The following is a 26,450-nucleotide window of genomic DNA, read 5'->3' on the forward strand; positions in this document are numbered from 1 at the left end:
GCTATGTGCATAACATTCTTAAAGTCAAAGTCCTTTATCATAAAAACTTTGTTCCAGATAAATACTTACTATGCAAAAGCTATGTAATTTGAAATTTTACAAAAAATCCAAGATCGTGATGGCCAGCTGCTAAGAAAAGATTATTTTTTATCATCCACCAAAGCTTCAAATTTCAGTAGACGAGAGCACCTTTTTTTTTTGTTGTTGTTGTTGCCTTTCCCCTTCCCTGCACCCCTGGAGACAGGGTCTTGCTATGCAGCTTTGGTTAACCCCAAATTCCAAATCCTTCTGTCTCAGCTTCTCATGTGCTGTTTTTCTGCCTATTAAATAATCACAACGTGTTTAGGTCTCTATGCACTTTGCTTCAATGAACATCTACTGTGCTGGTTTGAATGAGAATGGCCCGGTAGGCTCATATATATATGAATGCTTAGTCATCAGGTGGTTGATTGGAAAAGATTAGGAGGTGTGGTTTTGTTGGAGGAGGTAAGTCTCTGGGGATGGGCTTTGAGGTTTCAAAAGCCCATGCCAGGCCCAGCATCTTCCTCACTTTGCTTGCTGTCTGTGGATCAGGATATAACTCTCAGCTACTTCTCCAGCATCATGCCTGCCTTTAGTTTGCCATGCTCCCACCATGTTGATAATGGACTAACCCTCTGTTAGCAAGCCCCCAGTTAAATACTTTCTTTTAAAAGTGTTGTCTTGGTCATGGTGTGTCTTCATTGAAATAGAAAAGTGACTAAGAAGACATCTACCATCTTTGAAAAAGTAGTTCCCACTAATGGTGGACTCTCTTCTGACCATCTGGGTGCTGTTTCTTTAGGGCTATACTATGTGTAGGGCTTCCCAGCCACCCTCTAGATTTCTTTCTGCTCAAAAATTAGAGAATATTTTGGCTGCTGGTTACCCCAACATCCTGTTACTCAACCTAGGGGTTGGAAAGATGGCTCAGCAATTAAGAACACTTGTTCTTCCAGAGGATTTAGGTTTGGTCCCCGATACCCACACAGTGGTTTACAGCCATTTATAACCCCAATTTCAAGAGATCTGGTACCCTCTTCTGACATCTGAGGATACCAGCATACACATGGCACACATACATACACATGCAAGCAAAATATTTAAATATATAAGATAATAAATGAATAAAAGTGTAAGAAATTATCTTAAAAAGTGGATTGACCCATTCTGTGAGGAAAAGAATGCTAGTTAGAGGGAAGCAAGATGCTTCTCTTCCTGCTTTAATGAATTGTCTCTTAAACATTTGAAGAATCCAAGAAAGCACTGGGGACCAGCAACAGTGATTACACAAGGAACAGCCGTGACAGCTGTTTCAATTCCAAGGTGGCAGAGGCTAGTGAGGGAGCAGCGACTGTGGAAGTGCTACCCCAACTCTCACTTATGTTTTATGATGTGTGTGCTAATGGCTGTGCCACTCCCGGGGAAGCAATAGAATTCATGTGAGAGTTTATGGGATGCTACAGTCAAGCTCTTAGCACGGTAGCTGGACATCACAAGGATTCAAAAACTATGGTTGTTTCTACACCATTTCTTCACAGCCCCTCTTCCCCAGGACTGTCTTAGCACTTTGCTTTTCTTCCCCAAGGAGTATGCCATTGGCCAGTATAAAATTGACCTACTACTACACTAAGGATTCTGCAAGGTTCCTCTACATGCATACCTATTTTGTTGTGATATGCACTTATCCGTCAACAGTTATTCCTATTATCAGGATGGTTGTGGTTGGTTTTACAGTGCTCATGTTTAAATAATCTTTATATAGCAGGGTAAGGCTAAGCCTCACCCCCAAGAAGCAATCTACTTAAAAATGAATTTTTTTATCCCCAAGGGTAGTTCCTTGAGACTCAAGAGTTTTGAAAATAGAACCATTAAAATTCGGGAAGTAAAAAAACTCAAAAGTCTCAGAAAGTCCCTGAAATTGGTTAAATATGCAAGGTCTTTTCCTCCTCCCAGCTATATAATAAGCACTAGGGCCTGCCAAGGAAAGAAGACTCTTTAACCTGCTAACTGCCAATCTGCCTTTATCCTGAGAGCTCCAGGGTTCCAGGTTTCATGAGTTATCACCTCGTCCTGGGATGAGTTTTTGAAAATGCAGCTTCCTTTGAGTTGTCCATGCTCCTGTAAGTAACCTCTCATCCATACATCTATAAATAACTTTAATAACACCTGTCATTTAACAAGTTGGACATTTGTAGTGTCATATTTTGGTCTATCATTGGTTCTCTGTCTAGGATGAATAGACATTTGTTTGTGTCTCTCCAGGAATAGTGTCACACATTAAAGAGTGAGTATAGTACAAGAAGATATCGTGAGAAGGGACCATATTCATATACCTTATTACATTATACCACTTTAATTTATTATTTTATTTTATTTATTTATTACAGCTTTATTTTAGTAATCTTTCACTATGTTTAACCTATAAACTGAATTTTATCCTGGGTATTTAAGAACAGAGCATTTACACATAGGGTTTGGTACTATGCAGTCTTAGGCATCACCAAGAGACCTTCTGATGCCCTCAAAGATAAAGGCAGATGGCAGCTCCTCGTCCTTATTGCTAGAGACCAGTTTAGAAAGTGATACACCTAGATGGTGGTATTGGAAAGAAATCTAGGAAAGGAGGGAGGGAGGGAGAGAGGGAGGGAAGGAAAGAGCATAGTTATCCCTTCAGCTGCTTGTCACTGAGTAGGGTGGTGATACGTGTAGCTGAGACAGACAATACAGACACAGGCTCTATGGGGCCAGCAAGGGAGGACAGGCAAGGAAGGAACAGGGACCAAATGGGAAGATGGGGCTTCTGGTGACCCTGGTGCCACCCAAGTTTCCAATGTGTGGCTTCCTAAGATTGTAATGTGGGAGAATTGTCATTTTTGTTAAGTTTGTTACTTCTGGTCTGTTGTTCTCTTCCCTCACAGGTGAATTCTGTTGGTGAACCCAGCAGTCCCTCGGATCACCTCCTTCCTCTCATGGAACTCTAAAGGGATTTTAAATGAGAGGGCTGAGAAAACCACAGAAATCAATAAATAAACAGCTATTGTCATTGTATATAACTCACAACTCATCTGCTTGAAAGTCTAGAAGAGGCTCATATCACAACTCTGCACTGATAATGCAGAAGAAAACTGAGAGCATCCAGTTACTGATGCAAGGTGGGAAAAGAATAACCAGGCACCATGCAAACATGTTTTGGCCAATGAGGGGCCTCATGTGTGACAGTCTATACCACACAGACTCTGTGTGTAGGAGGCTGCACTATCTAGGCTTGCATAAGAACAGTGTGCAAATCACCCAGTGATGGATAACATCACCTAAAAATGTCCTTTTAAGAACACATCCCCACTGCTGTGCAACACAGGTCAAGTGATTACTGTCACAGAAGTAAAAATGCATGTGTAGACAAGTCACAGGGAGAAGTGGGCATCTGGGCTTTGGTTGCTGTGGTCGAAGGTGATGTCACAGTCAACAAGTATCATTTACATATCAGAGCGGGTGCTCGAAGTGTGCAGAGAGTGCTATAGGAAGAAGGAGGTGCTCAGAGGAACTGTGGAGACTGAGTAGGAGTATGATGTCAGAGGGAGGAGGAGACTTACTCTGGGCAACTGTGGTAGCACCTGCCCTCATGGAGTAGCAGAGTGTTGTCCGGCTGACTTAGGCACTGTTGGCAAAGGTCGGCTCCAGAGCAGGAGGCACAGTCCTCCGCACACTTTTCACAGATGCCACTGGTGACTGACAGCCAAGTGCCTTGAGGACAGGAAGGAACACAGGCCTGCAGCCACAGGTAGGTACCTAGAAATCAGGACACAAAGGCAGAGAGGAGCAGTCATGGTCCATCCTGATATCACACGTTATCCAGAGGACTCACACACATACAGGCTTTGATTTTTTTTTTTTTTCAATTTTTTTCGAAGTCTGGGTATTTGAAACACTTAGATCATGCTTATGAACTATTTATTTATCCTTTAATTAGTGAAATCAATTAGGAAGGAAATTGGCCATAGGGGACTTTGCTTCTTTTGCACAGTCTGATATTAGAGACCGGTCACTCTAGGGCTTCCCTTTGCCCTGCTGACCAGTCTTGTCGTCTATGTAGGCGTGTGTGAGCCGCTATACTGATTCTCTTTCCAGCCATCCCCCACCCATCTGGAGTGGATGAGACAGACATGCAAGCAACTTTTCCAGATATGTTCCCCTTGAACAGAATGTTCCACTTCTATGTGTGCTTAACCAGAAAGACAGCTATTGTTATCTTAAAAAAGCAAATGTGGGCCAGTGAGCTGGATCAGCAGGTAAGGGTGCTTGCTGCCACACCTCATTAACTGAGCTTAAGCCCTGGGACCCATGTGGTGGAAGGAGAGAACCTACGTCCCCAAGTTGTCCTCACACCCCCACATGCATGCTGTGTTATGTGCACACCACACACCCATACTCATAACTAAACAAACAAACACATGTAGTTAAATACATGTAAGATTTAAACACAAATAAGAGGTTTGGAGATCTCAGAATAGTGGTTACCATGCAAGGGTAAGAACACAAGTTTGAGCCCCAGAACCCACATATAATGCTGGGCATGGTGGTGAATGCTTGTACTCCTAAGATCAAGAGAAAGGAAAATCTCTGGGGCTCACTGACCAGCCAACCACGTTAGCCAAACAGGTGAGAGCCAGGCCAGTGAGAGAACTGTCTAAAAACAAAACAAAACCAAACCCCAAAACAACAACAAACCCCACCAACTAAATTGGAAGGCTGTCTTGAAGAACAACAACACTCATGTTTGACCTCTGGCTTCTGCATGCATGTCCACATGTATGCTCATGTACTGGTTTACAGCGGGTGTATGCATGCAAACACACACACACTCTCTCTCTCTCTCTCTAAATAAATAAATAAATAAATAAATGAAATAGAAAGAATGAAAAGAGGGGTGCAGGTGGGTGGTGGTCAGTGACTTTAATCCCAGCACTTGAGAGACAGAGAGAGACATGCAGATCTCTGTGAGTTTGAGGCCAGCTCGCTATACAAAGTGAGCTCCAAGCTACCCAGGGCTATATAGTGAGATAGTTTCAATCAATCAGTCAATCAATCAAATCAATAAAGTAAACGCTTTTAAAACCATCTCAACTCTAAAATTCTAAAACTTTTTTTTTTTTTGGAGTGTTTGGGTGTAGCTGCTTCCATGCTCACAGCCTTGTGTCTGATCTCACTACAACAGACCTTGCTCGGGGCTTTATTCAAAGTCCTAGTTGCCTGGGGTCAGCCCAGGTCCAAAATAATAAGTGAAAGCTACAGAAGTAAATGTTCTGAAGTTGAAGACAATCTATCTTGAGGAAGTTATTTATGCTCAGTGTTTTCATAAATAAGGTAAGTTTTAAGGAAACAAGCTATCCTGTTTCTCCCCTCCCCCAACCCCACCCCAGCACTAAGTGCAGAACTGATGATGAAGGAGACCGAAGGCAATGTGTTCATCCCTATACTTATCTGTGACCTTAACTTCATTTGTCTAAGAGAAAAGAACTCGAGATTCAAACTGTGAAGTACCGGCAGATTCCAGCACATTCTATGGCCAAGACAACCCAAAACTCCATTGTGTATTTTTTTTTTTGTCCCAGGAAGCTCAGTTTTACTACTGGTCAGTGCTTGATTCCCCATGTGTCCACAGGAGCCCCAGCAATGGGACTAGGTCAGTATCATGTATCTAAACACAAACCACCACCAACATGAAGGAGTGCCTGGTGGGTTCAGTTGCTACCGCCGTCTCCCCCTCTGCACTGACCTGTTGGACATGAAGCGCACAGAGATCCATTGCAGGTTTTACAAGAAGAATGACAAGGTTGATACTGCCTCGTTGCATCTGTATGGGCAGGAAACAAATCAGACTTGGCCTTCTGGCATAGTCTTACACTGTTGGAGAAGTAACTCCCCTCCCCTCACTGTTACTCAGCTCCTGTTACACAAGCTAATTGCTGGCTACTACCCACTGCTTTGATGTAGAATTTCATTCTTTTTCTTTCTCATTCCTTGGAAACTGATAATCAGGATTTCCCTTGCAACCTCACAGGACAGTTGTAACACTATGGGGGGGGGATATATCTGAGGCAACAAATTGTCCTGCTTTCACATGTTCATACCATGTAGCTGAATGTCTGTCTGTCTGTCTGTCCACATGTTTGTGTGTTTGCACTCTCCCTCCAAGAGCATCTGAAAGCAAACATTTCCAGGAAGCCACTTCATAAAGCTCCTGGAACAGGTTTTCACACACACAGGGCAGCCTCGCCCACCCAGTGCACGTGGAGACCTTTCCAGTTTATCTCTCACTGGAGAATTAGCCCCGGGAATTAGGGGAATTAGTCCTGGGTGATCTTAGTGGCCCTGATTCATTCCTCTCTGCCTTGCGCCTCTCTTTCTTGACCTTGTTCTCCTCCTGGAAGTCTGGTGTAGCTGGCTCCCTACTCACACCTGCCCTTGGATCAAAGCTGTGCTGCTTATGGGTGGGGTAACTATGGATACGGTAATTAAACTCTCAGAGTCCTACTTTCTGTGTCTCTAAAATGAGAAAGAATGATTTCTCCTTTGTGGAACCGTGAAGCACAGTTAGACAGTGTGTGTCCTGATTAATGCTGACAGTGCACGTGAAGAAGTGCTTACTCAGCACGGCCAGCCACTGTATGAAGTGTTTAACACAGTAGCTCAGTTAAGATGGTGTGTGTGTTAAGTGCTTAGCATGGTGGCTCAGTAACAAGGTCCCACACACTCCCTTCACTCCCTTTCATTTTTCTTCAGTTGTTCTTCCACCCCATTTCTGACACCTCTCTCTCTCTCTCTCTCTCTCTCCCTCTCTCTCTTTCTTTCCTTCCTCCTCTCTCTCAAACCACACTGGGAAGGCACCAGGAGGCCTGTCTTGGTTCTGTGACGTCACTATTATAAAGCTGCTGCATCTTGCTGGGGCAGAGACTAAGGTGGAGTACAGATTGGTAGGAGATAGGATTGATGTAAAACACATGCGACATATGTACATGGAATGCACACAGCAACATGCATATACATACATGATGCATGTGTGTCTAAATGACTGCCCAAGCTGCAACGCTGATTGGCAAGAGTTTTGTAGTTTGGAGTGATAAGTTTGCCCTGGCTCTACAGTATATAACAGAGCTGATGACGGACTGATAGTTTCTTCCCTGAGTCAGAGGAGACACTGGGAACACCTAAGTAACTTGTACAGAGTCCAGTGACAGCAGTTGCCACAAAAGTCTACAGGCTTCCCAGAGTGGCAGTTCTGCCTCTGGGGCATTTTCACCTGGAGACAGCACTGGGCTATCAGAAGAGCCATCAGAAGGGCAGAAGCATGCTGGGATGTGATGGTCACCACTCCTGAGCCCTGAAAAGCTACACTGTGTCTGGCCACAGGTTGACTTTCTCATTTTATACTAAGATGTCTCATTCACAAAGATATGTTTGATTTTTTCATATATTTGTGAAATTCAGTAGCTATCCACACACATATTTTTAATAATATATATTTAACACTCTGGCAATTTTGCTGTTTTAGGCATAAAGTAGGTAGAGAGTTCGTCAATGTTCCCTTATGTCCAGCAGAGGGAGCTCTGAACAAGCAGTTCACAGTAATTAAGCAGAAGCAGCCGTTTGTAAAAGCCAGTCTCAGCGAGGAAATTTCAAACTTAGTCTCCATTCCCATTTTACCCTACTCCAGAAATTCTAGCCTTACTAACACTAATGACAAAGAGGAAAAAAAGAAAGGGAAATAAATCTCTTCAACCAAGAATGGTACCCGTTAGTCAGAGGCAACTGTAGAAAGTCAGGGTCCTTCTTATTTTCTTATTAATAATCAATAGTCATATAGTCATATATCTGCAACCTTAATCAATTCATACTTTGATCACTTTGTATTGTGGGGTTTGGTTTTATTTGTGTGTAATGGCTGTTTTTGTTTTGTTTTGAAACAGAGTTCTGCTGTGTAGCCTAGCCTAGCCTGGTCTTGATCTTGCGCACCTCCCATCCCTGCCTCCATGGTTTACATGGGTACATGGGTTACAGGCATGCTCCATCATGCTTGGCTTGCCTTAGTTTTAATAAAACTCATCTTTTGGAGAGCAGGTTTTGCCGGGACTTTAGGATCTCCTCCTCGTTCCTTTCGGTAACTAATATTTTACCCTACGGATACAATGCCCTTTATCTCTCTTATCAGAGAGCCATTTAGTTTTCCAGTCTTTGCTACTTCAAACGATACCACAGCAACCAGGAAGGCATGCGTTGATTCTTTGGTCTTTTAAAGATTTGCAGGGCTAGAGCGTGGAGATGGAGCCCCATGGCTCATGGTCGCTAGGCGGTGCCCTATTGCTGGACTCCAGCTGTAGCTACACTTGGGCTCTTTCGATGGCCTTTCCCGGGCACAGTCCTCAGCGCATTGGCAGCGACCTTAGATGTAACAGGAACCTCTGCAGTCGGGTCTCACAGATTCCCCAAGAGTTCACTGATGGTTTACGGGCCTCCTGCCTCCTCTCTCATGGCTTCTGTATCCCCACTGCCCTGGCCTTGTGGCTACCAGAGTTGCTTTCTGCACAGTGGAGATGGCTGTAGGGTGATGACCGTCTCCTCCCTATTTCCCTGTTACCTCTTTTGATTTGAACTTTCCACTTTCGCCGATCCTGCAGCAGACTCCTCACCAAAGATGGCTTTTCAGTGGGCACGGCTTCTTTTTTATTAAAAAAATAAAGTGTTTTGTTTTAATGATAGAAGGACCATGAAGAAGATAAGCTTCACCTATGTCCCCCCACCCCCACCCCGAAATATCTGCTGTGTATTCTTTGCCACAGAGTCAGCCTGAGGTGTAAGGGCTTGTGGACTGGAATTTTTCACACCCTCTTTGAGTAGGACACCAAGGCTGCATGCGCCATTATGAACTGTGAAGGATGTTTCCTTGGAAGGCATCTTTGTAAAAGTGTTTTACATATGCATTTGTATGAATCATATTTCATTTTTGGGTTACATTTATAGATTGCTTAGCCCCACATACGTGCTGTGATTGCTGTTATAATGAAGCTGCGTGGACATCTTTGCGGGGGTGCACTTGTGGCCTGTCAAGACCGGCTGAGAGGCATCCTGGTTGATTAGCTAATGCCTGCATTCTCCAAGACTATCTTTTCTCCATCACTACTACTCTTCGGCGCCTCTTCACCGCCCACCGATTGTTTTTCTGTGTGACTCAGAGAATACTGCTGTGTAAGGGAACTGGTGTTTCGGTTGGGTCAAAGGGTCAGAAAACAGGACTCTTAATGTTCTGTGGATGTAAATGGTCTCTCAGGTACGAGATGACGTTCGCAGTGGTCTCAAGCTCTCCTTTTCCAATTGAGGGACCCAAGGCTCAGAGAGGAGGAAGAACATTTGAGGGTTACACTGCAGTGAGGGGCAGGATTTGAATGCAGGGCTCTCTAATTCTAAGCTTAATGCTCTTCCTCTGGTCATTTTTACTGTCTCCCATTTGCAGTGCTGGAATCCAAGTTTCTGAGCAATTAATTTTAATTTTCAAGTCATCTGAGAGAGACCAAAGTGGTGCTTTGCTGGTGTGACAGCACTGATCTCTACTGTTGCCAATTTCTGTGGTGTAAACATTTCTGCCATAGCTAGTTTTGGGCTGTCGATAGCCTGACAATGCACTTACACAGATTCTGGATGCTTAACCAGCAATCAGCGCAAGCCAGTACAAATGTTCCCTTTGTACCACTGGGCCAAAGGGTTACTTATCGCTCATCTCTTTGCGCTGTGCTTTCCTATTGGTTAAGTAATTAAAAATTCCACCATCGTCCCCTTCTGAGGAAACTGTATGCATAGATAGACAAATCTCTTCTAGGAACCAGGTACTTGTGGCTTTTCAAAGCCACCTGCAGCCACTATTAGGCAACATTTATCTCTCCACAAAGAGGTTGACTTTCCTCCCACAAATTCACCGACTCCAGCATTTCCCAGGGCTTGGGAATTGAGATCAAAAGAGCAGCTAGAGATGGGTTGTTAGGATGTGGTCAGAGATAAAAAAGGCTCGTTCACCAAGCTGTGCTTTGTAGATTGGTCCTTCTTTGCAATCTGTAATTAGAGCCTGCTATGGCCTGGTTCTAATCCGTGAGGGAAATAGGTGGGCTAGGGGACTCTCAGGCATGTTTGCAGGAACGTTTCCAGGCCACCAGAGGGGAAAACACTTCAGAAGAGCAAAATGCTTTGCAGTGACAGAGAACTGCATTCCCAAGGTCTGGCAAAGCCACATCTCTAAAAAGCTGACAGCCTGTCACTCCTGCAGGTTTTAACAGCACCACATGCATGCCACCTGTTCAGTATTCTTGACATTAGGGACACTGTCCTAAGTCATCTTCACAGTGTTTAGTGAATGGGACAGAAGGCCTTTCTGTGACTGGTTTTTTGATGTCTAGAAAACATGGGAGACCTGCCATCCTTGGGACTCAAGGGTGTTGGCTAAGATTTGCCTGGCAGGCCCTGGTGAGTGGTGTTTTCTCCATCCTTGGACTCTGCAGGGGGAGGGGAACTCACTCTCTTGGTAGGTGACAAAGAAGGATGGCTGAGGTCACTATCATCCTGACTAGCCACATGGCTAAGGAAAGAATTGAGTGATTCCATCTCAAGGTGACTTCCAAGAGTTGGCCATGGCTTTGGGATGCAAACCTGATTGTGTTCTGTTGGAAGTAGAGTGGGGGAAGGAGTAGGCTAAAGTTCAGGACATCTTAGTGTCCTACCTGTATCTGAATCTTTATTTATTTATTTTTAAAAGGCCCAGACAACAGGCCGAAGACCTGGCTGCTCCCACCTGGCAGCTACATTCTCTTGTAAACACTCCATGATTTGTTCAGGTCCCCTTGGGATTGACCTAGAATGACTGAAATCTGTTTCCCATCATCTGAAAGGTGTGGCTAATTAGTGCTTGCTTTCTGGAACCCTCTGCTCTCCTATTACACTCCTGACCTTGTTTTGGGGGGAAGAAGGCAGGAGAAAGCTGAAGGCATTGGCGCCAATCCTCCCCAGACTTAATGGAATGTATTTCCCATTTACTAGCCCTCTCAGTGCTTCCGCTGGGGAAGGCACACTGTAGCTTTACCTTGCTTAGTGAGCAAATGTCCCCCCCCCCTTTGTTAATGCTTTGCATGTCTTATTTCACAGATCACAGAAATGGAAAGTGCAGCTATGCCATTGACTTTATTGCTTTAGTCCAGCCACAAGAAACATTCTCTTCTGCTCCCCTATTCCCTTATTAGTGTCAGGCCCCTCAATGGAATAAATCCTTCTTTTTCAAAAATATTGCATTGTGATTTCAGAGGGGTTAGGAGGGGGGAGTGGAGGGGTGGGTGTGGTGCTCTGACAAAGGGGAACAATCAAAGTCTGATTTTTTGCTTGCAAAATGCGTAGTCCAGTTGAAGAGACATGTAATCATTTGGGGAATCGAGTCGGCTCTGACTCTTGGCTCCCTGTGCCTTTTCATCATCTGGATGCCAGATAAAATACAGATGTTCAGAGAAAGAAACACAGCACCAGACCGTTTCCCTCTTGGCTTGGACTACCTCTTAAAGCCTGCATGCCAGACCAACTCGTTTTCAGCATTCTTGGTCCGGCTATAATTCACAGAAGATATCCCAATCTGGATCGAGTAACTTTCTTAGCTCTGTGTCGGAAACAGCCTGGGGTGCTTTGGCTTTTGGTTGCTGTCTTAGGAAAGTCAGATGTGCAGAAGTGTCATAGTGGACAGCGGCTGTGACACCCTTTCTCTGAAACCAGAAGGGCACCTTCCTCCTTGTCTTGTGTGGCCTCCTATAACTGCCACTGTCTCTGTACTGAGTGGATCCTTGTCCCAAAATATGAGAGCACCTTTTATTTTCTATAATATCACTAAATGTGAATCAGACCCCCTCCGCTATGAAAAGGACTTGAGCTTTTAACTTTCCCAGACATGGACGGTGTCATAGAAAGATTATAATTACCTTGAAGGAAGCCCACAGTGGGGCTGCAGAGGTGCAGAGGCCAAGTCTAAAGATGCCCAGAGGACTGGATACCTGCGGCTTCCATCAGAGTCCCAGCTCCCATATCTCTACTCCTCCGCTCGCACTTCCTCTGAAGACCAAGCTTTCCACTTATGCAACTGGGAGGGCAACTCCCTCCTTGAGGCTCAGGATCAAATCCAGAGCCCTGTGCACCTAACTGAGCAAGTGTTGTGCCATTGAGATATGTGCTACCACCCCAGCTAGGGAGAGCAGCTTTCAAGAGACCAGTGCCAGCTCTCTAGCGAGCTTGTCAGTCCCAATGTGTCAGGATCACTGGAAAGGTGGCCCCAGAGATATAGGTTTGCTTTATTGTAGAGACACGCACACGTGAGAAGCTGTTCTGGACCCTGCAAGAAGAGGGGAGTTGGGCCATGTCCCATGCCACTCTAGATCAATGTCACCTTCCCCTCTGCTGTGCCCTTTATGGGCCACAGGCCTCCTTCAGCTTCTTACCTGGGAGTTTTACAAGCTCCCTGAGACTTAGCAGTCTTGGGACAAATGTGATTCTCCTTCAAAACATTCCTCAGAAACAGTGCCAAAGAGGGAGGAAGACAAAGGAGATCCTGGGCCTCATCCTGGCAGGTACGTACCATTCCAGACCTTGCCTTCCACCTGGGGTCCGGTGGGCCAGATACACGACCCATGCCACAGCTGCAACCCTTCTTGACAGCTGCTGCATTGGTTGTAGCCCAAGCCGGTACAGGTCTCACAAGCTCGGTGGCAGGACTTGCATTCTCCCAACTCTTGGTCTCCATAGAAGCCAGGGCCACAATCCTGCACACAGCTGCCACCTTTGAAAGATCATGGGAAAAAAATATAAAGGAGGGAAATCTGACCAGCTGGGCTTCTGGCACTATGCAATGCCAGATACTAAAGGACTTTTCAGGACATTTTTATTGCATGTGTGCGAACCAAGATGGCTTTAGGTTATTTCAATTAATAAATGCAATACTTTTTTTTCTTTTTAACTTAAATATAAATTTGACAAGTATAAAGGGCAAGGGACTTACAATAAAGATTTTTTTAAACACCTTTAAGCCTTAATAAACTACAAATAAAATGATTCCATGAAGAGAACTATTGAGGCACGCAATTTTAATCCCATCACTTGGGAGGCAGAGGCAGAGGCAGAGGCAGAGGCAGAGGCAGAGGCAGAGGCAGAGGCAGAGGCAGAGGCAGAGGCAGAGGCAGAGGCAGAGGCAGAGGCAGAGGCAGAGGCAGAGGCAGAGGCAGAGGCAGAGGCAGAGGCAGAGGCAGAGGCAGAGGCAGAGGCAGAGGCAGAGGCAGAGGCAGAGGCAGAGGCAGAGGCAGAGGGATTTCTGCAAGTTTGAGGCTAGCCTGGTCTACAGAGCAAGTTCTAGGACAGCCAGATTGCATTGAGAGATTCTGTCTCAAAAAGAGAGGAAGGGAATTATTGAGGGGTTGTAAAGTGCTTGTCTTGCAAGCAAGAGGACCTGAGTTTAGACCTCTAAAACTTACATTTAAGTTGGGCACTGTGGGTATTGGAGGGCCCCTTTAAACTCAGTGATGGAGTGATGGGATAGGGAGTCAGGTAGATCCCTAAAAGTTCATTGGCCAGTTAATCTAGCCGGCTTGACAAAGTTCCAGGCCAATGAGAATATCAGTCTCAAACTAAAGATGGAAGCAACCTGAGCTTCTTCTTTGACCTCCAAAAGACACTACACATGGAAAGGGGGGATCATGAGGGATGAGCAGAGAGGGAGAAAACAGGAACCATTGATTCACTGAAAATTGTCTGTAGTATTCTCCATTCTCAACACTTAAGGTCACTGGGCTATCCAGTTCCCAGTTGGAAGACTCATAATAAAATTCTTTCCCAATTACCTTTCTGACAAAGTCAACAAGTTGACCAAAACCCAAGACAATTGCTCTTGTTCAGTTATATAGTGCACATGACCCTGCAACATGTTTTTCTTTTTTTGAGGTTTTTGCCTCAATAAAAGGGCTGCAGCTCTGAATAGCCCAGGACTTTAGCTTTGAAACATTAATTTTCATGTCTTCCTCCCATCTCAGCACTCAGTTTCTACTCGACTCTCTTGTTCCCATCAACTTGGAGATACTTGAGGTTAACTAGTGAAATGTGAACTATGTATGCTTCAACACTAAATGCAGAAGGATGTAGTTCAGGCTAATGTCAATTTTCAAACCACGTTAAAATTCCTTTTTGGACCATAGACGACAGTAGGCAGAGACTCTGAAATCCATGATAGGTTGCTCTTATTGCAGTGATGGCCTGCTGGGCCCCCACAGCCTTTTCTTCTCTGTGAGTCATCATTTTTCAGCTTACCCAAGAGAAAGAAGCCCTCCTCACACCAGTAGCACTCATGTCGGTCGCAGCTGCCACAGTTAGTGCCACAGGCTCTGCATTCCCACTTCTCACCAAAGGTCTTCTCAGGGCAGGCTTTATAGCAGTGCTGCTCAAACCTAGGAGACATGATGCCATGTTTCATGAGGAGGGCTGGCATGCTAGAACCAACACGATTTGATCTCCTCATATTTGTTTATCTGTAGCACACTGAACAGGTTGTCAAGGGTAGAAACCTGCACATGGTCTGTCCTGCCAAATCAAAACAATGCATTTGCTACCTCTTCTGTACTGCCGAGGACCTCTTTAATTGGGGGGGGGGGTGCTGCTGGGAGGATGCTGGAAGGGGAGGGTCCCTGAGACTGATTTCTGTGCTGGTTGTTAAGTATCAGTTCATTCAAGTCTGTGCACAAACTCCACAGGGAAGGCATTACTGATTTTTAATGTCTACACATGGGAAATGATGCTCAGGCATTAAGTGTCCAACATCTCCTGAAAGGTCGGACCAGTGTTTTGACCAAAGTTCGTTGGAATAGATAGTTTGTGCAGTTCTCTTAGAAAGTGAGAGACAACCCAGAATTGGGTCCATACAATTTACCAAATGCCAGATCATGAATAACAAGGAAGTCTCTTGACATCCTCAACACATGCTAACACACACCTCTGCATATACACATGCGGATTCCTGCATAGATGATCCGCTTATGCTCATTATATAGCAAGATATTGCAGTTCACTTGGAGGGGCAGTGGAGTGAAGCTGACTCTTGCCCTTTGGTGGGTTTCAAAACATCAATGAGTCATCAGGAAAGAAGTCTGCATTCCTTCTTAACAGCTTATGTTGTCCAGCACGTCACCAACTAGTCACTGATGCTAGGTAGCCTGAAATGGTGTAAACATGTGTTTCTTGAAATGGTTATCTCATGCTGTGTCTTAGTGCTATAGGGCCTGCTATTTCAGACTATTTCTTTCTCAAAAGGTTTTATAAAACACACACACAGACACATCAATGATCTGGTGAGTGTCATGTGTCATGGGGGATGGGAGAGGAAGCAGGTGCAGGGGAGGCATTTGTACAGGGGTCAAATCAAAGACTCAGGCAGGACAGAGTTGGATTGGAGGAGCACAGGGTAGGGGGTGGGGAACATCAGAGGAAAAAGTATAGAATTTCCACTTGTTTCTGCATAGTCATTCTGTGTGTGTGTGGTGGGGAGGGAGGGTTGAGGGGACAGGAAAAGAGAATGAAATTAAAGTTCTTCATGGGACACTTTGTGACCTTTATAAAATGCCTGCACGTCTGTTGTTCATCTTTGGTGTGTGAGTCTTTGATGTAGGTATTGCAGATGATACGCTGTCAGTTATTTTCCTCTCATTAAATATTATCCAGCTTTGTCTTATAATCATCAACGTGGGGCCTCTTCATCATCCCTCTATCTTTTAATGTGTTCATTTTCTAGTCTTGAAGGTCAAACTTAGGGCTGTGCATAAACAAGGCAGTGTCCTTCCATTGAATTGTACACCTTACCCTTTCTCTGTGAAATGGAAAAAAACTATACAAAGGAACCAGAATGATATGCTGATGTAGTCATGGTAGTGGCCAGCTGTTTTCGGGAAGCTAGATTACAACTAGAAGACTAAGTTCAGGGCCTGGGGAGATGGCTCAGCAGTTAAGAACACTGGATGCTCTTGTAGGGAACCTGGGTTTGTTTCCCAGTATCCACATGGTAGCTCACAACCATTTATTATTTCAGTTCCAAGGGATCCTATGCCTCCTTCTTCATGCAGTGCGCACACATACAAGTGAATGCAAACAAACACTCACACACATAAAATAAAATAACATCCCTATTCACCCAAAATCTGAAAATGTTCCCAAATTAAGAACCTTTTGAGAACTTGACATGATGCTGCAAAATGTTTCATGCACAAAATTTGTTTTATAAATAGTATATAAAATGTTGCACCAACTATGCCCCTCTGATATATGTGAAGCATGGAATATAGTTTGAGACATGGCTCCTCCCCAAGATATCTCATTTATATGTAACCATTTTGATATCTGAGAAAAAATGTGAAATCTGAAATGCTTCTTGTCAAGTATTTCAGCCAAGGGGTCTACTGGTAACTCAGGTTGGCCCAGCCTTCTGAGATGCTTCAGCTTGCTGGGTTGCCTTTCCCTCCCGTCTTGCTCCCTGCTTCCACCATTTTCCCATCTGCTGTTTTGAGATCTTAAAATCTGCCAAGGTGACAATAGGGTGGCAGAAGGTGGTGACCCACAAAAATAGAGATGTGGGCTTGCCACTAGGTTTAGCTGTAGAGTGAGCAAGGCATCAGAGCCTCCCTGATCTCTTCCTGTCTCCTGGACTCGATACAGAGCTCAAGTTGCTTACAAACTGGTGAAAGATGAAGAAAACAGGATATGAGAGCTGTGGGTGGTCGAATAGGACCCATGGAGGCCATGGATTGATTGGTCTGACCCACTCTTCTCTATCAGTTTTTTCTGTTTGTGTTGGTTTTCTTCTAGCACAGGCAGTGATGCGAGCTGGAAGAGAGAGCAGCTAGGATAGGAGGTAGTGTTGAAACATGCAGGCTTGGCCTTTATAGATTTGTATGGGAGAACGTTAGTCTGATGTTTATCTGCATTTCACCTTAGCTAGTGGTCCATGCCTCTCACCACCTAGGGGGCAATTAAGAGGAAACTGTATTACCTGGCTTCCCTTGGCACATCTGACTCTGCTTAGGGACGAAGTCCCTTCACAGACATTGGGAACCAGCTTTCTCAAAGGCAGATATATTATTAAAGCCTGTCCATAAAAAGCAAGATTTGAATGGTGGTGATCCATGGCAAAATTCCTAGACACGAGTGTCAAGATGGATGGCTTCCAGGATCAGGAAAGGGAAGGCTTCCTTTCAAGGCAAGAAAACATCTGGACTCTTACTCCTAAATCCAAGACTCACTCATTAATAGCCCACCCAGGACAGTTGCTTCAGGTTGCAGGGCCTCTGTGCTGCAATCACTGGGGTTAGGATTGAGTCAGTGAAGCTTAAGCTGCAGAAAAGTTAGTGTCAGGAACAAAGGGGGCGGGACTTACATGTAATATCCTGTAGCACACGACGTACAGGTTCCTGGATCATCTGGAAAAAAATCACAATAATGAAAAATTATGATCACCAGAAGTTTGTTATTTGGAAAAATGGACTTTGGAAAAGTTGTGGTTGGAAGCAGCTAATCTTCCAGAATATTTTAATGAAATGTACTGCCCAGAAATGATATTTGAACAGATTGCACCATTTTAATTAGTTACATAAAGCACATTGTAATTTATCTTTACCAAAGGTAATAAAATGAGACGTCTCATAAAAAAATTGGCCCCAACTTTCAAGGAAGAATAGGCTTAAGCTACTGGGTCTTCAAATTCTACATCAACCCTGAGCCTCCTTAGGAACCTCCCATCCTCAGGGTTCGGAGCTTAGTTCAGAGCTAGAGTTCTTACGTAGGACAGATCCTGGCCTTGGTCCCCAGCACTGCAGACACAAAGCCGAGGATCCTTTTGGCCTCTGCTGAGGTCGGGCATGTCTTCATACACATTTGAAATGAGCTACCAGCTTCTGACCCCGAAACATAAGTTTCTCATGCATTTCTACAGATGCCCACCAACAGGAGGGAGTGTTACTGGCTAGTCTCCTTTGAAATCTCAACAAATATTTTCTCCAATATGAGCACCCACTTTGTGTTTTTCTACAGGAAGAAACTATTCTATCCTCATTGGCTGTAGTGACTCAGTGAGTGAGTCCCTGTTGGCTCAGAACAGGGTTTCAAGTGGCTGCTTTCGACAAAGGTCACCACCTTCAGTCGATGTCCAGCCCTGCCCCAAAGGCGCCACTCTTGGATGTGATGACCACAGGGATTCCATTGCCTTTATTGGCCTCAAGCTCTTTCAAGCAGGTACCTCTGGCGGTTTGTCCTGCCATCTGACCTCCAACTCAGACTTCTCTTTCCATTCCATAGGACATATAGAAAAACTTCGCCCTAAATGATTCCTTTTGGCACATGAAGTTTTTTTTTTTTTTTTTTTTTTTTTTTTTTTTTTAACTTTGGTTTACTTCAGGCAACTTTCACTTCACTTCAGTTAAACTAAAACTATCCTGCCCTTTGAACTCAGTGGAAAAACTATCCTTCTTAAATGAACTGTTCTAGGCTGTCTTTCTGCGTATCTGAAAACTTGATGGTTTCAGTGTAGAGGCAGCCCCACCCCAAGTCGTCTTGACCCTGCCTAGTGAGAGATCCCACTTCAACCATGCATTACACATTTTATTAAGACATGGCAGCAGACATTATGGTAAGACTTCTTGAAGAGGCTCTGCTACCTCAAAGATAAGCAAGGGTCCTCAGAACTTTCTGGAAATGGCCCCAGTGATGATGGTTACAGTAGAGAGCATTAACCTGGGGTTGTGATACTCTTTTCTAGTTGAAGGTTTTAATACAGCTTTAAATATCTTGTGAACTTGAATAAAAACCATCATGTTTTCTAGGTCCTGGATTTTGCAGGTGCAAAATGAACTGGTTTGGACAAAATGCCTGCGGAGACTCTCTGAAAGTTGAAGATTTTAAAACGGAGTGCAAAACAAGTTGGGAAACTCCAGCCTACTGTAGAGCCAGCCCCTCATTTGTCCACTCATGTTATATTAGGATATTCCTACACTACAGTATCAGTAATGAGTAGCTATAACAAAGACCCAAATCTGGGCTCTTTGTCACTTTTACAGGGAAAGTTTGCAAGCTCTGGCTGTAGCATTATCCACTTGAGTCTTCATTTCATTTAGCTTCTCCTTTTAGGCTTAGAGCCATACTTGCTTAGGAACTACCTGTTACGTTTCTTATAGTAGAAATTTAGTTGGAAGGGTTGAACAAGAGCGGAAGTAGCCTAGTACCGGCCTTTAATTCCAGGATTCAGTGGCAGGAGTAGGCAGATATGTGTGAGTTTTATGTTACTCTGATCTATATGGAGAGTTCCAGGCCAGCCAGAGCTCCATAGTGAGACCCTATCTTAAACAACAACAAGAAGGAGCCAAAATAACCAAGGAGGATGAGGCCATTCGGCAGGAGGCTGTGATGATGCTCTAGTAATGAAGTGGTTTTAAATATATGCATCAATGCAGTTTGTAATAAGGTAAACTAAAACAGGATGATGGGATGAGCCTAAAGCCAGGCTAATGACATGGACCCAGGGATCTGAAGCTAAATGCTTTCTCATTTGAATGGGGATCTGAATATATTTTCAGGGCTACAGAGTCCTCAGTGGACACTATGGCCAGTTCAGCACCCACTAGGAGTCTGTTTCTGCATTCGCATTCTTTATAGCCTACTTTCCCCTTACCTTGCTTCTACTCAGCTTGCCTCTGGGCAGCTCAATTTTCCCTGCCTGTCCCAGTGAAACTACTTAACTCTGACAGTTTTGCTAATTTAGCAAGGGCTGAGGGACTTCTAATCGTGCTTGCTAATGTTCTGGTCATCTCTCTCATCTAGGAACTTCATGTGCTTGCTCTCTGCTCCTTTAAGCCAGTCACTCATGAAAATGTTAAATAGAACCAAGCTTGAGAAATGTGCATATCAATGTAGTTGAGTGCATGGACTTTTCCAGCCTGGTTGCACAGAGAATTTGGCTACCTTTATGACAGTTTGCACACATGAATAATGCAGAGGCTCAGAACTGAGGCTTCTAATAGCTTCTGGATGCCAGTTAGTTTCTCCCCCGACATTATTATCAGTTGTTTTCCACCCCAGAAGATCAAGTTGAAGATGAGGTAAATGGTTTAGCTTAACCATGGAGAGGCAGCTGTTCTTGGGTTCAGAGTAATAACCCTAAACCTGGAATGTGATCCTAAGTCAATTCAGCCTTTAACTGTAAGGTGGGGCTGCTCAAAACCTGGCTTCCAGTGAGTGTTGTCTAGGAGTTGGGAAGGGAAAGAGGAATATAAATAAGGTGGAATGTTAACTGTCTTGGAAGATGTTACCTAAGGTCAGATGTTTAAAGAGCTCTGGTTATTTGACCTCGTCAAGCTTTGAGCTGAGAGCATACATTCATCAGTCAGAATTCAGAAAAAGCCTCAGACATTTAGGAGCAAAGTTATTGGGATCAGTTGGTGGCTTGTAGCTGGTCATGTTCCACAAAGGTGAAGGTGCAAGTTATGAGCAGAGCCTATTCAAGAGGGGACCTGTTATCCCTTTCCAGAGAAGATGGAGGTTAGTTGTCTTATTTTCATGGGGGGTGGGGGAGGCAAGCAGGACTGTGGTGTTCACTCTGCCTTGAGAGCTCTGGACCATTCTTTGGGTCATGATTTGATTGTACCCTTAGAGAATGATCATCCCTGGACCTGATCACAAACTAGTTTCTCCAAGGATACAATGGCGACTGTTCTCAATAACAGTCCAGTGGTCAGTCATGTTCTTTGCTAAGCAAAGTTTTCTTTTCTGCAATGTTCACAGCCTTCCCATAGAGTGGGATTCAAGTGGGGTCGGTCATATAAGCTATATTAAAAAAGGGCGATCTTTTAAATTGAGATGGAACTCTAAACATTTAAAACTATTCAAGGAAGGTCAACTTTTTCTTACAACTTACATAGACGTTAGGTTCTATAACTTAGGAAGCACATAAGTTAAAATACTATAATTTGCTTCTTCAATTTTTTTTCTTGCATGGCTATTTCTTATTGAAGCAAGACAGGAAATGTGGTCTCTTAGGGGGTTATCTTTTATTATAGAATATATGTGTGATTTGGCCATGGATTAGCTATTCATCTAAGGAGAGTTGACCACAGAAGATATTTATGTCAGGGTACTCTTATCCTTCTTCTGGCTCTTTGGCCTCCTCTTCTTGCTGAAATTTGGTCTGTGCTCCCTTACTGTGAGGCTTTGCTTACTAATGCTGCACAAGAGGAAGACTAAAGGACACAGCAAATTTATATCCTTAGGGAAGCCCAGGGCCCTCAACTTCCTTAGGTGCTGGTCATCTAAGTTACTTCTACTATGACTCTCTTAGACCATACCTGTAAGTGTGCCATGAAACATTATCTATTCTCTTACAATTCAGCATTGCCCGATGCCTGCTCTTCCATAAATATCTTATAGTCTGCCACCTGCCGCACCTTTTCTGGTCCAACCACTCTACTGAACTTTGGGATCTTGTGATTAACTTGGCCAGTGACTCAAACACTTACACAATTAGTAGATGAAAGTTAGTTAGCTCCATTTATACTTCCTGGATTTCCAGCTCCAGTCATATTACAACTTTATCAGCAATGGAAATCTCAGTTGGTAATCTCTATATTTTTGTACTGATCACCCCACTGGATTAAACAACTATTATGTGTGTATAAATTATTCATTATTAATCAGCATCATTTATTATGTACTAGTGCATGAATATTTTCATATATTTTAAAAAGTGTGGTAAGTTGGAAATTTGAAAAGGATGGAATAAAAGTAAATGTGGATGTATATTTTATTTTTCTGCAGTGCAATGGAATGTGTTTACCAGCCATCTGCCTTTGGAGACCAGTGGCTTTGACTCTACCAAACTGAATGTTACACCTGAGCTTCTGAACATGAACAAAACCTGTGTTTTACATTTGGCTTCTTTGTGTTATTCATGGCTTTCTGATGGGTTCATTCATCTGCACGTGTGTGAAGACCCTCTGCTCTTGGCTTTCACCTCTTCCTCGTTTGTGGATAGACTATTCTTAATGAACGTGCTCACTTAGCATTTCATGTCAGGAGAGAAGTGGGAAATACAGTTATGAAAGAAAGTGTTTAGAGAGTATGCTTAGATTGTATTCTCCCCACCTCACCTCGTCCCTACAGTCTTAGTCTATGTGGTGTTATCAGAACAAATTTCTAGATGAAAATGTGTCCATGTGTCTACACAAACAAACCAGAAGGCTCATCTGTCAAAAGAGACATGAATGTGCAGGTAAACTGAGCCAGCAGACTGGCGCTGGTGTTCTCTTTCTCAGTGGTATTTAACATGGGAACATTTTTCTGACAGGCCAGTGAAAAAGTAACACATAGCTGTGTTCACAGATGTAGTACGTACTTGCATGGGCGCGCGCGCGTGTGTGTATGTGTCTGTGTGTGTGTATTTTTGTTAAAACACAATCTATGTGTGTATTACATGTGTAAAAGGTCTATGTTTCCTTAACAAATCTCACAACAATATTTATTAAAACAAAAGAAATTAGTAAAAAAGAAAGATGCTGGGTGTCGAGGTGTGTGCCTGTAGAACTAGCTGCTCAAGAGGCTGAGAAAGGAGGAGTCTTGAGCTCAGCCTGGCAAAGTAGGGAGTCTTGGTTTAAAAATCATAAAAACTCGACCCCCAAGCAAAATCAAAACATCAGGAAAGACAGAAGATGCCTAGGCTAGGATACACATACATACCCACACACCAAGTAAATAAAGGTAATGCTTTTTTAAAAAAAGTTTAATAAAGAGGTTGAGAACTGGTTAAGGAAGACATACTGATGTTGGTCTCTGGCCACTGTGTACACCCACAGGAGAAGGCACATATGCACTCATACATTCAGGGCCGTCCCCCAAAATAAATCCTGTTCCGCCACACATTTGAAACAGTGTCTCTCTCTACAGATCTGCTGAGTCAGTTGTCATTTGGATTTGCTCCTGAGTCCCCCTTTCTCCCATGTCCACTTCTATCTTCTTATCTCTCACCTCAGCACTTGATAATTTCCACAACACCAGTGCTCTTTCTAGGAGTGGGGTCCAAACAGATCCAGATATTTCTACAAACTCTTCAGACAAAATTCACCTTGAAAAGGAGAATAGGAATACTTCCTTTTTGATAGGAAGTAAATGGCTGGAAACTGGGGTTACTACTGGCTCTGCCTCAGATGCACTAACCAGACTGGGGCTGTCCTTGGGGCCAAACATGGTTTAACCATTTCTTTCCTGACTGTGTACTGTATCTGCCCTGCTGAGATGTCCCAAGGCTCCCTCTGAGAACAGAAGCAGCACTGGAAAGAATCAATACTTCAGCTGCTTAGAGAGATAATTAAGCAAATTGTCAATAATGTATATTCTTCCTGGGTAAATTTGTATTTAGTTATCACACAATGCTGTCACATTGACAGGGGAGTCCCGGACAGTCTTCAGCCTACCAAGGATAACAGATTTGTTAAGAGATTTATATGCTCAAAGAGTGTAACTAATTATAAGGGCCAGACAGCACTAAGATACATAAATTCAAATTGGCCTTGTACTTAGAATTGCTTCAAATATCATTCAAATACAAAGTAGATCTTCTGACAGCTCTGCCTTTGCTGGCTTTTCTGGAAGGTTCAATGGTGTTGGAATACAAAATATTTGGTTAGAGGGACTGTTGATGTTTTTCAATCATCTTGTCCTCACTGGTGTCCAAGGACAATGAATAAATATTTGAATTGGCAGGAATGCAAATTGTGCAGCCGACAGTGGGGGACAGCCCCTCGGAGAGGCACAGTAGTAGAAGAGACCAGAATAAATAATCAAAAATCATTGTCTACAAAGGGTGGCAGAAAGTAGGTTCAGTGTTTCATACGCTCCAGGTTTTTATCAAGTCCTCTGACTCCAGTAACGGAGTGCCACGATAGGCAAGGGCCTTGTGGGTCCCCATGTTTCCTGAGCCTAAACAAGCAGAAGTGATGGATATTTACACGTTGAGCCCTACCAGGCTCACTCACTGCTTTGTGTGTCTATGCATCTGCCCATTTATTTCAGAGCTTACATTTCAGTAGAAGACAACACTTTTCAAAGTAGGTAATGTCTTAAGCAGTCTATTTAGTAACCTGTTTTTGAATCAGGGAAAAAAATGCTCCTTTTCAAAATCATTCAAAAGCAGGTAATTATTCAGAGGGCAAGTAAAATATAATCTTTTTTTTTTTTCATCAAATACATGACACATACAGTAGAAGGCAAGCTTCAAAAAGATGGAGGTTTTGTTTCCTTTATGTTTAGTACTAAGGCGATCCCCTTGGCATTTGTTAAAAAGAAAAACTCACAAATAAATGTAGACATTCAGATAAAGATTACAGAAGTGTGGGAAGAGAAGAGAGGCCCTCATCCAGTGAGCTAGTAAGAGAAAATGTCATTCGAGAACCAACTATTTGAATAGAGGCTGGAATCTTAGCAGGAGCTAGCTACAGAAAATCCTGCAGACAGAGGTCAGGAAAATCTGATCTGTTTAAGGAACAGCAATAGAAACCAGGTACAGTGGCACACGACTGCAATCCCAGTATTTGAGAACATGAGGCAGGAACATCAAGAGGGTTGGAAGGTAAGGAAGAGTCTGGAGTTGGAAAAAAAGGAGAGGGGGAGGAGAAAGAGGAGGAGGAGGAGGAGGAGGAGGAGGAGGAGGAGGAGGAGGAAGGAAGGAAAGAGGAGGAGGAGGAAGAGGGGAAGAGGAGGAGGAGAAAGAGAAGGAAGAGGAGGAGGAAGGGGGGAAAAGGAGGAGGAGAAAGAGAAGGAAAAGGAGGAAGAGGAAGAGGAGGAAAAGGAAGAGGGGAAGAGGAGGAGGAAGAGGGGAAGAGGAGGAGGAAAAAGAGAAGGAAGAGGAGGAGGAGGAAGAGGGGAAGAGGAGGAGAGGAAGAGGAGGAGGGGAAGAGGAGGAGGGGAAGAGGAGGAGGGGAAGAGGAGGAGGGGAAGAGGAGGAGGGGAAAGAGAAGGAAGAGGAGGAGGAGGAAGAGGGGAAAGGAGGAGGAGAAAGAGAAGGAAAAGGAGGAGGAGGAAGAGGGGAAGAGGAGGAGAGGAAGAGGAGGAAGAGGAGGCGGAGGAGAGGAAGAGGAGGAGGGGAAGAGGAGGAGGGGAAAGAGAAGGAAGAGGAGGAGAGGAAGAGGAGGAGGGGAAGAGGAGGAGAGGAAGAGGAGGAGGGGAAGAGGAGGAGGGGAAAGAGAAGGAAGAGGAGGAGGAGGAAGAGGGGAAAGGAGGAGGAGAAAGAGAAGGAAAAGGAGGAGGAGGAAGAGGGGAAGAGGAGGAGAGGAAGAGGAGGAAGAGGAGGAGGAGGAAAGGAAGAGGAGGAGGGGAAGAGGAGGAGGGGAAAGAGAAGGAAGAGGAGGAGGAGGAAGAGGGAAAAGGAGGAGGAGAAAGAGAAGGAAAAGGAGGAGAGGAAGAGGAGGAAGAGGAGGAGAGGAAGAGGAGGAAGAGGAGGAGGAGGAAGGGGAAGAGGAGGAGGGGAAGAGGAGGAGGAGGAAGAGAGGAAGAGGAAGAGGAGGAAGAGGAGGAGGAAGAGAGGAAGAGGAGGAGGGGAAGAGGAGGAGGAGGAAGAGGAGAGGAAGAGGAGGAGGGGAAGAGGAGGAGGAGGAGGAAGAGGGGAAGAGGAGGAGGGGAAGAGGAGGAGGGGGCCACGTCAGGAGTTGGGAATTCATAAAGCAGCTCTGCATTTTCTACCTAGCCGATAAGACAGGGCTGACATCATTTCAATTGTGGTGTATATGCTATTAATTTTATTTTATTTAGGCAGAGTTTTGCTATGTAGCCCAGGCTAGCCACAAACTTATGGTCATCCTGCTTTCCCCTTGCCAGAGCTAGGATTGCAGGTGTGAGCTGCCATCCGTGGTACTGAGATTTTTGGTTGGTTTGTTTTTCCTGCAGGATGCTTTTCCCCATTAACTGTCACTTGTATCTGAATCATGGAGAGAGCTGACTGATTATTAGTTAACCAAATCCAGAGTGCGAAGGAGGGATAACTTTCCCAGTAGTTAGGCTTGAGCAGCTGTGTGGTGCTATATTTGCAGTGTGAACCACAGTGGGTAGGGATCATGCAGGTACAGGCAGAAGTTACAGCAACCAGAAGGCAGGCAGTGTGTTTACTGAACTGAGGTTGGTTCACTCTCATGCAAAGTAGGAACAGCTGAGATGGTTTAGCAGGTAAAGTATTTGCCACAAAATCACATGACTTGAGTTAGCTCTATGATCCACATGGTAGAAAGAAACAACTGACTCCCACAAGTTGTCCTCTGACTTCACAGACACACACACACACCAATAAATGAATAAATGTA

The 26,450-nt window shown here is 44.2% G+C and overlaps 1 protein-coding gene across 2 annotated transcripts in view; it reads right to left on the minus strand.

Moving 5' to 3' along the window:
• The window catches only part of Pcsk5 (proprotein convertase subtilisin/kexin type 5), a 411,165-nt gene that overhangs the window by 31,307 nt on the left and 353,408 nt on the right, over positions 1-26,450 (minus strand). Inside the window, exons 25-30 of one of the 2 annotated variants that reach the window (XM_034512925.2) lie at positions 17,498-17,540; positions 14,389-14,525; positions 12,671-12,871; positions 8,657-8,737; positions 5,798-5,875; positions 3,615-3,810 (exon numbers count right to left, since the gene is read on the minus strand). In XM_034512925.2, coding sequence (XP_034368816.1) covers positions 3,615-3,810; positions 5,798-5,875; positions 8,657-8,737; positions 12,671-12,871; positions 14,389-14,525; positions 17,498-17,540 — 736 coding nt within the window. The remainder of the gene's footprint in view (positions 1-3,614; positions 3,811-5,797; positions 5,876-8,656; positions 8,738-12,670; positions 12,872-14,388; positions 14,526-17,497; positions 17,541-26,450) is intronic. The other variant, XM_076918285.1, reaches the window with a different exon arrangement.

Source organism: Arvicanthis niloticus, chromosome 1 (assembly GCF_011762505.2).
Source record: "Arvicanthis niloticus isolate mArvNil1 chromosome 1, mArvNil1.pat.X, whole genome shotgun sequence".
Taxonomy (NCBI): domain Eukaryota; kingdom Metazoa; phylum Chordata; class Mammalia; order Rodentia; family Muridae; genus Arvicanthis; species Arvicanthis niloticus.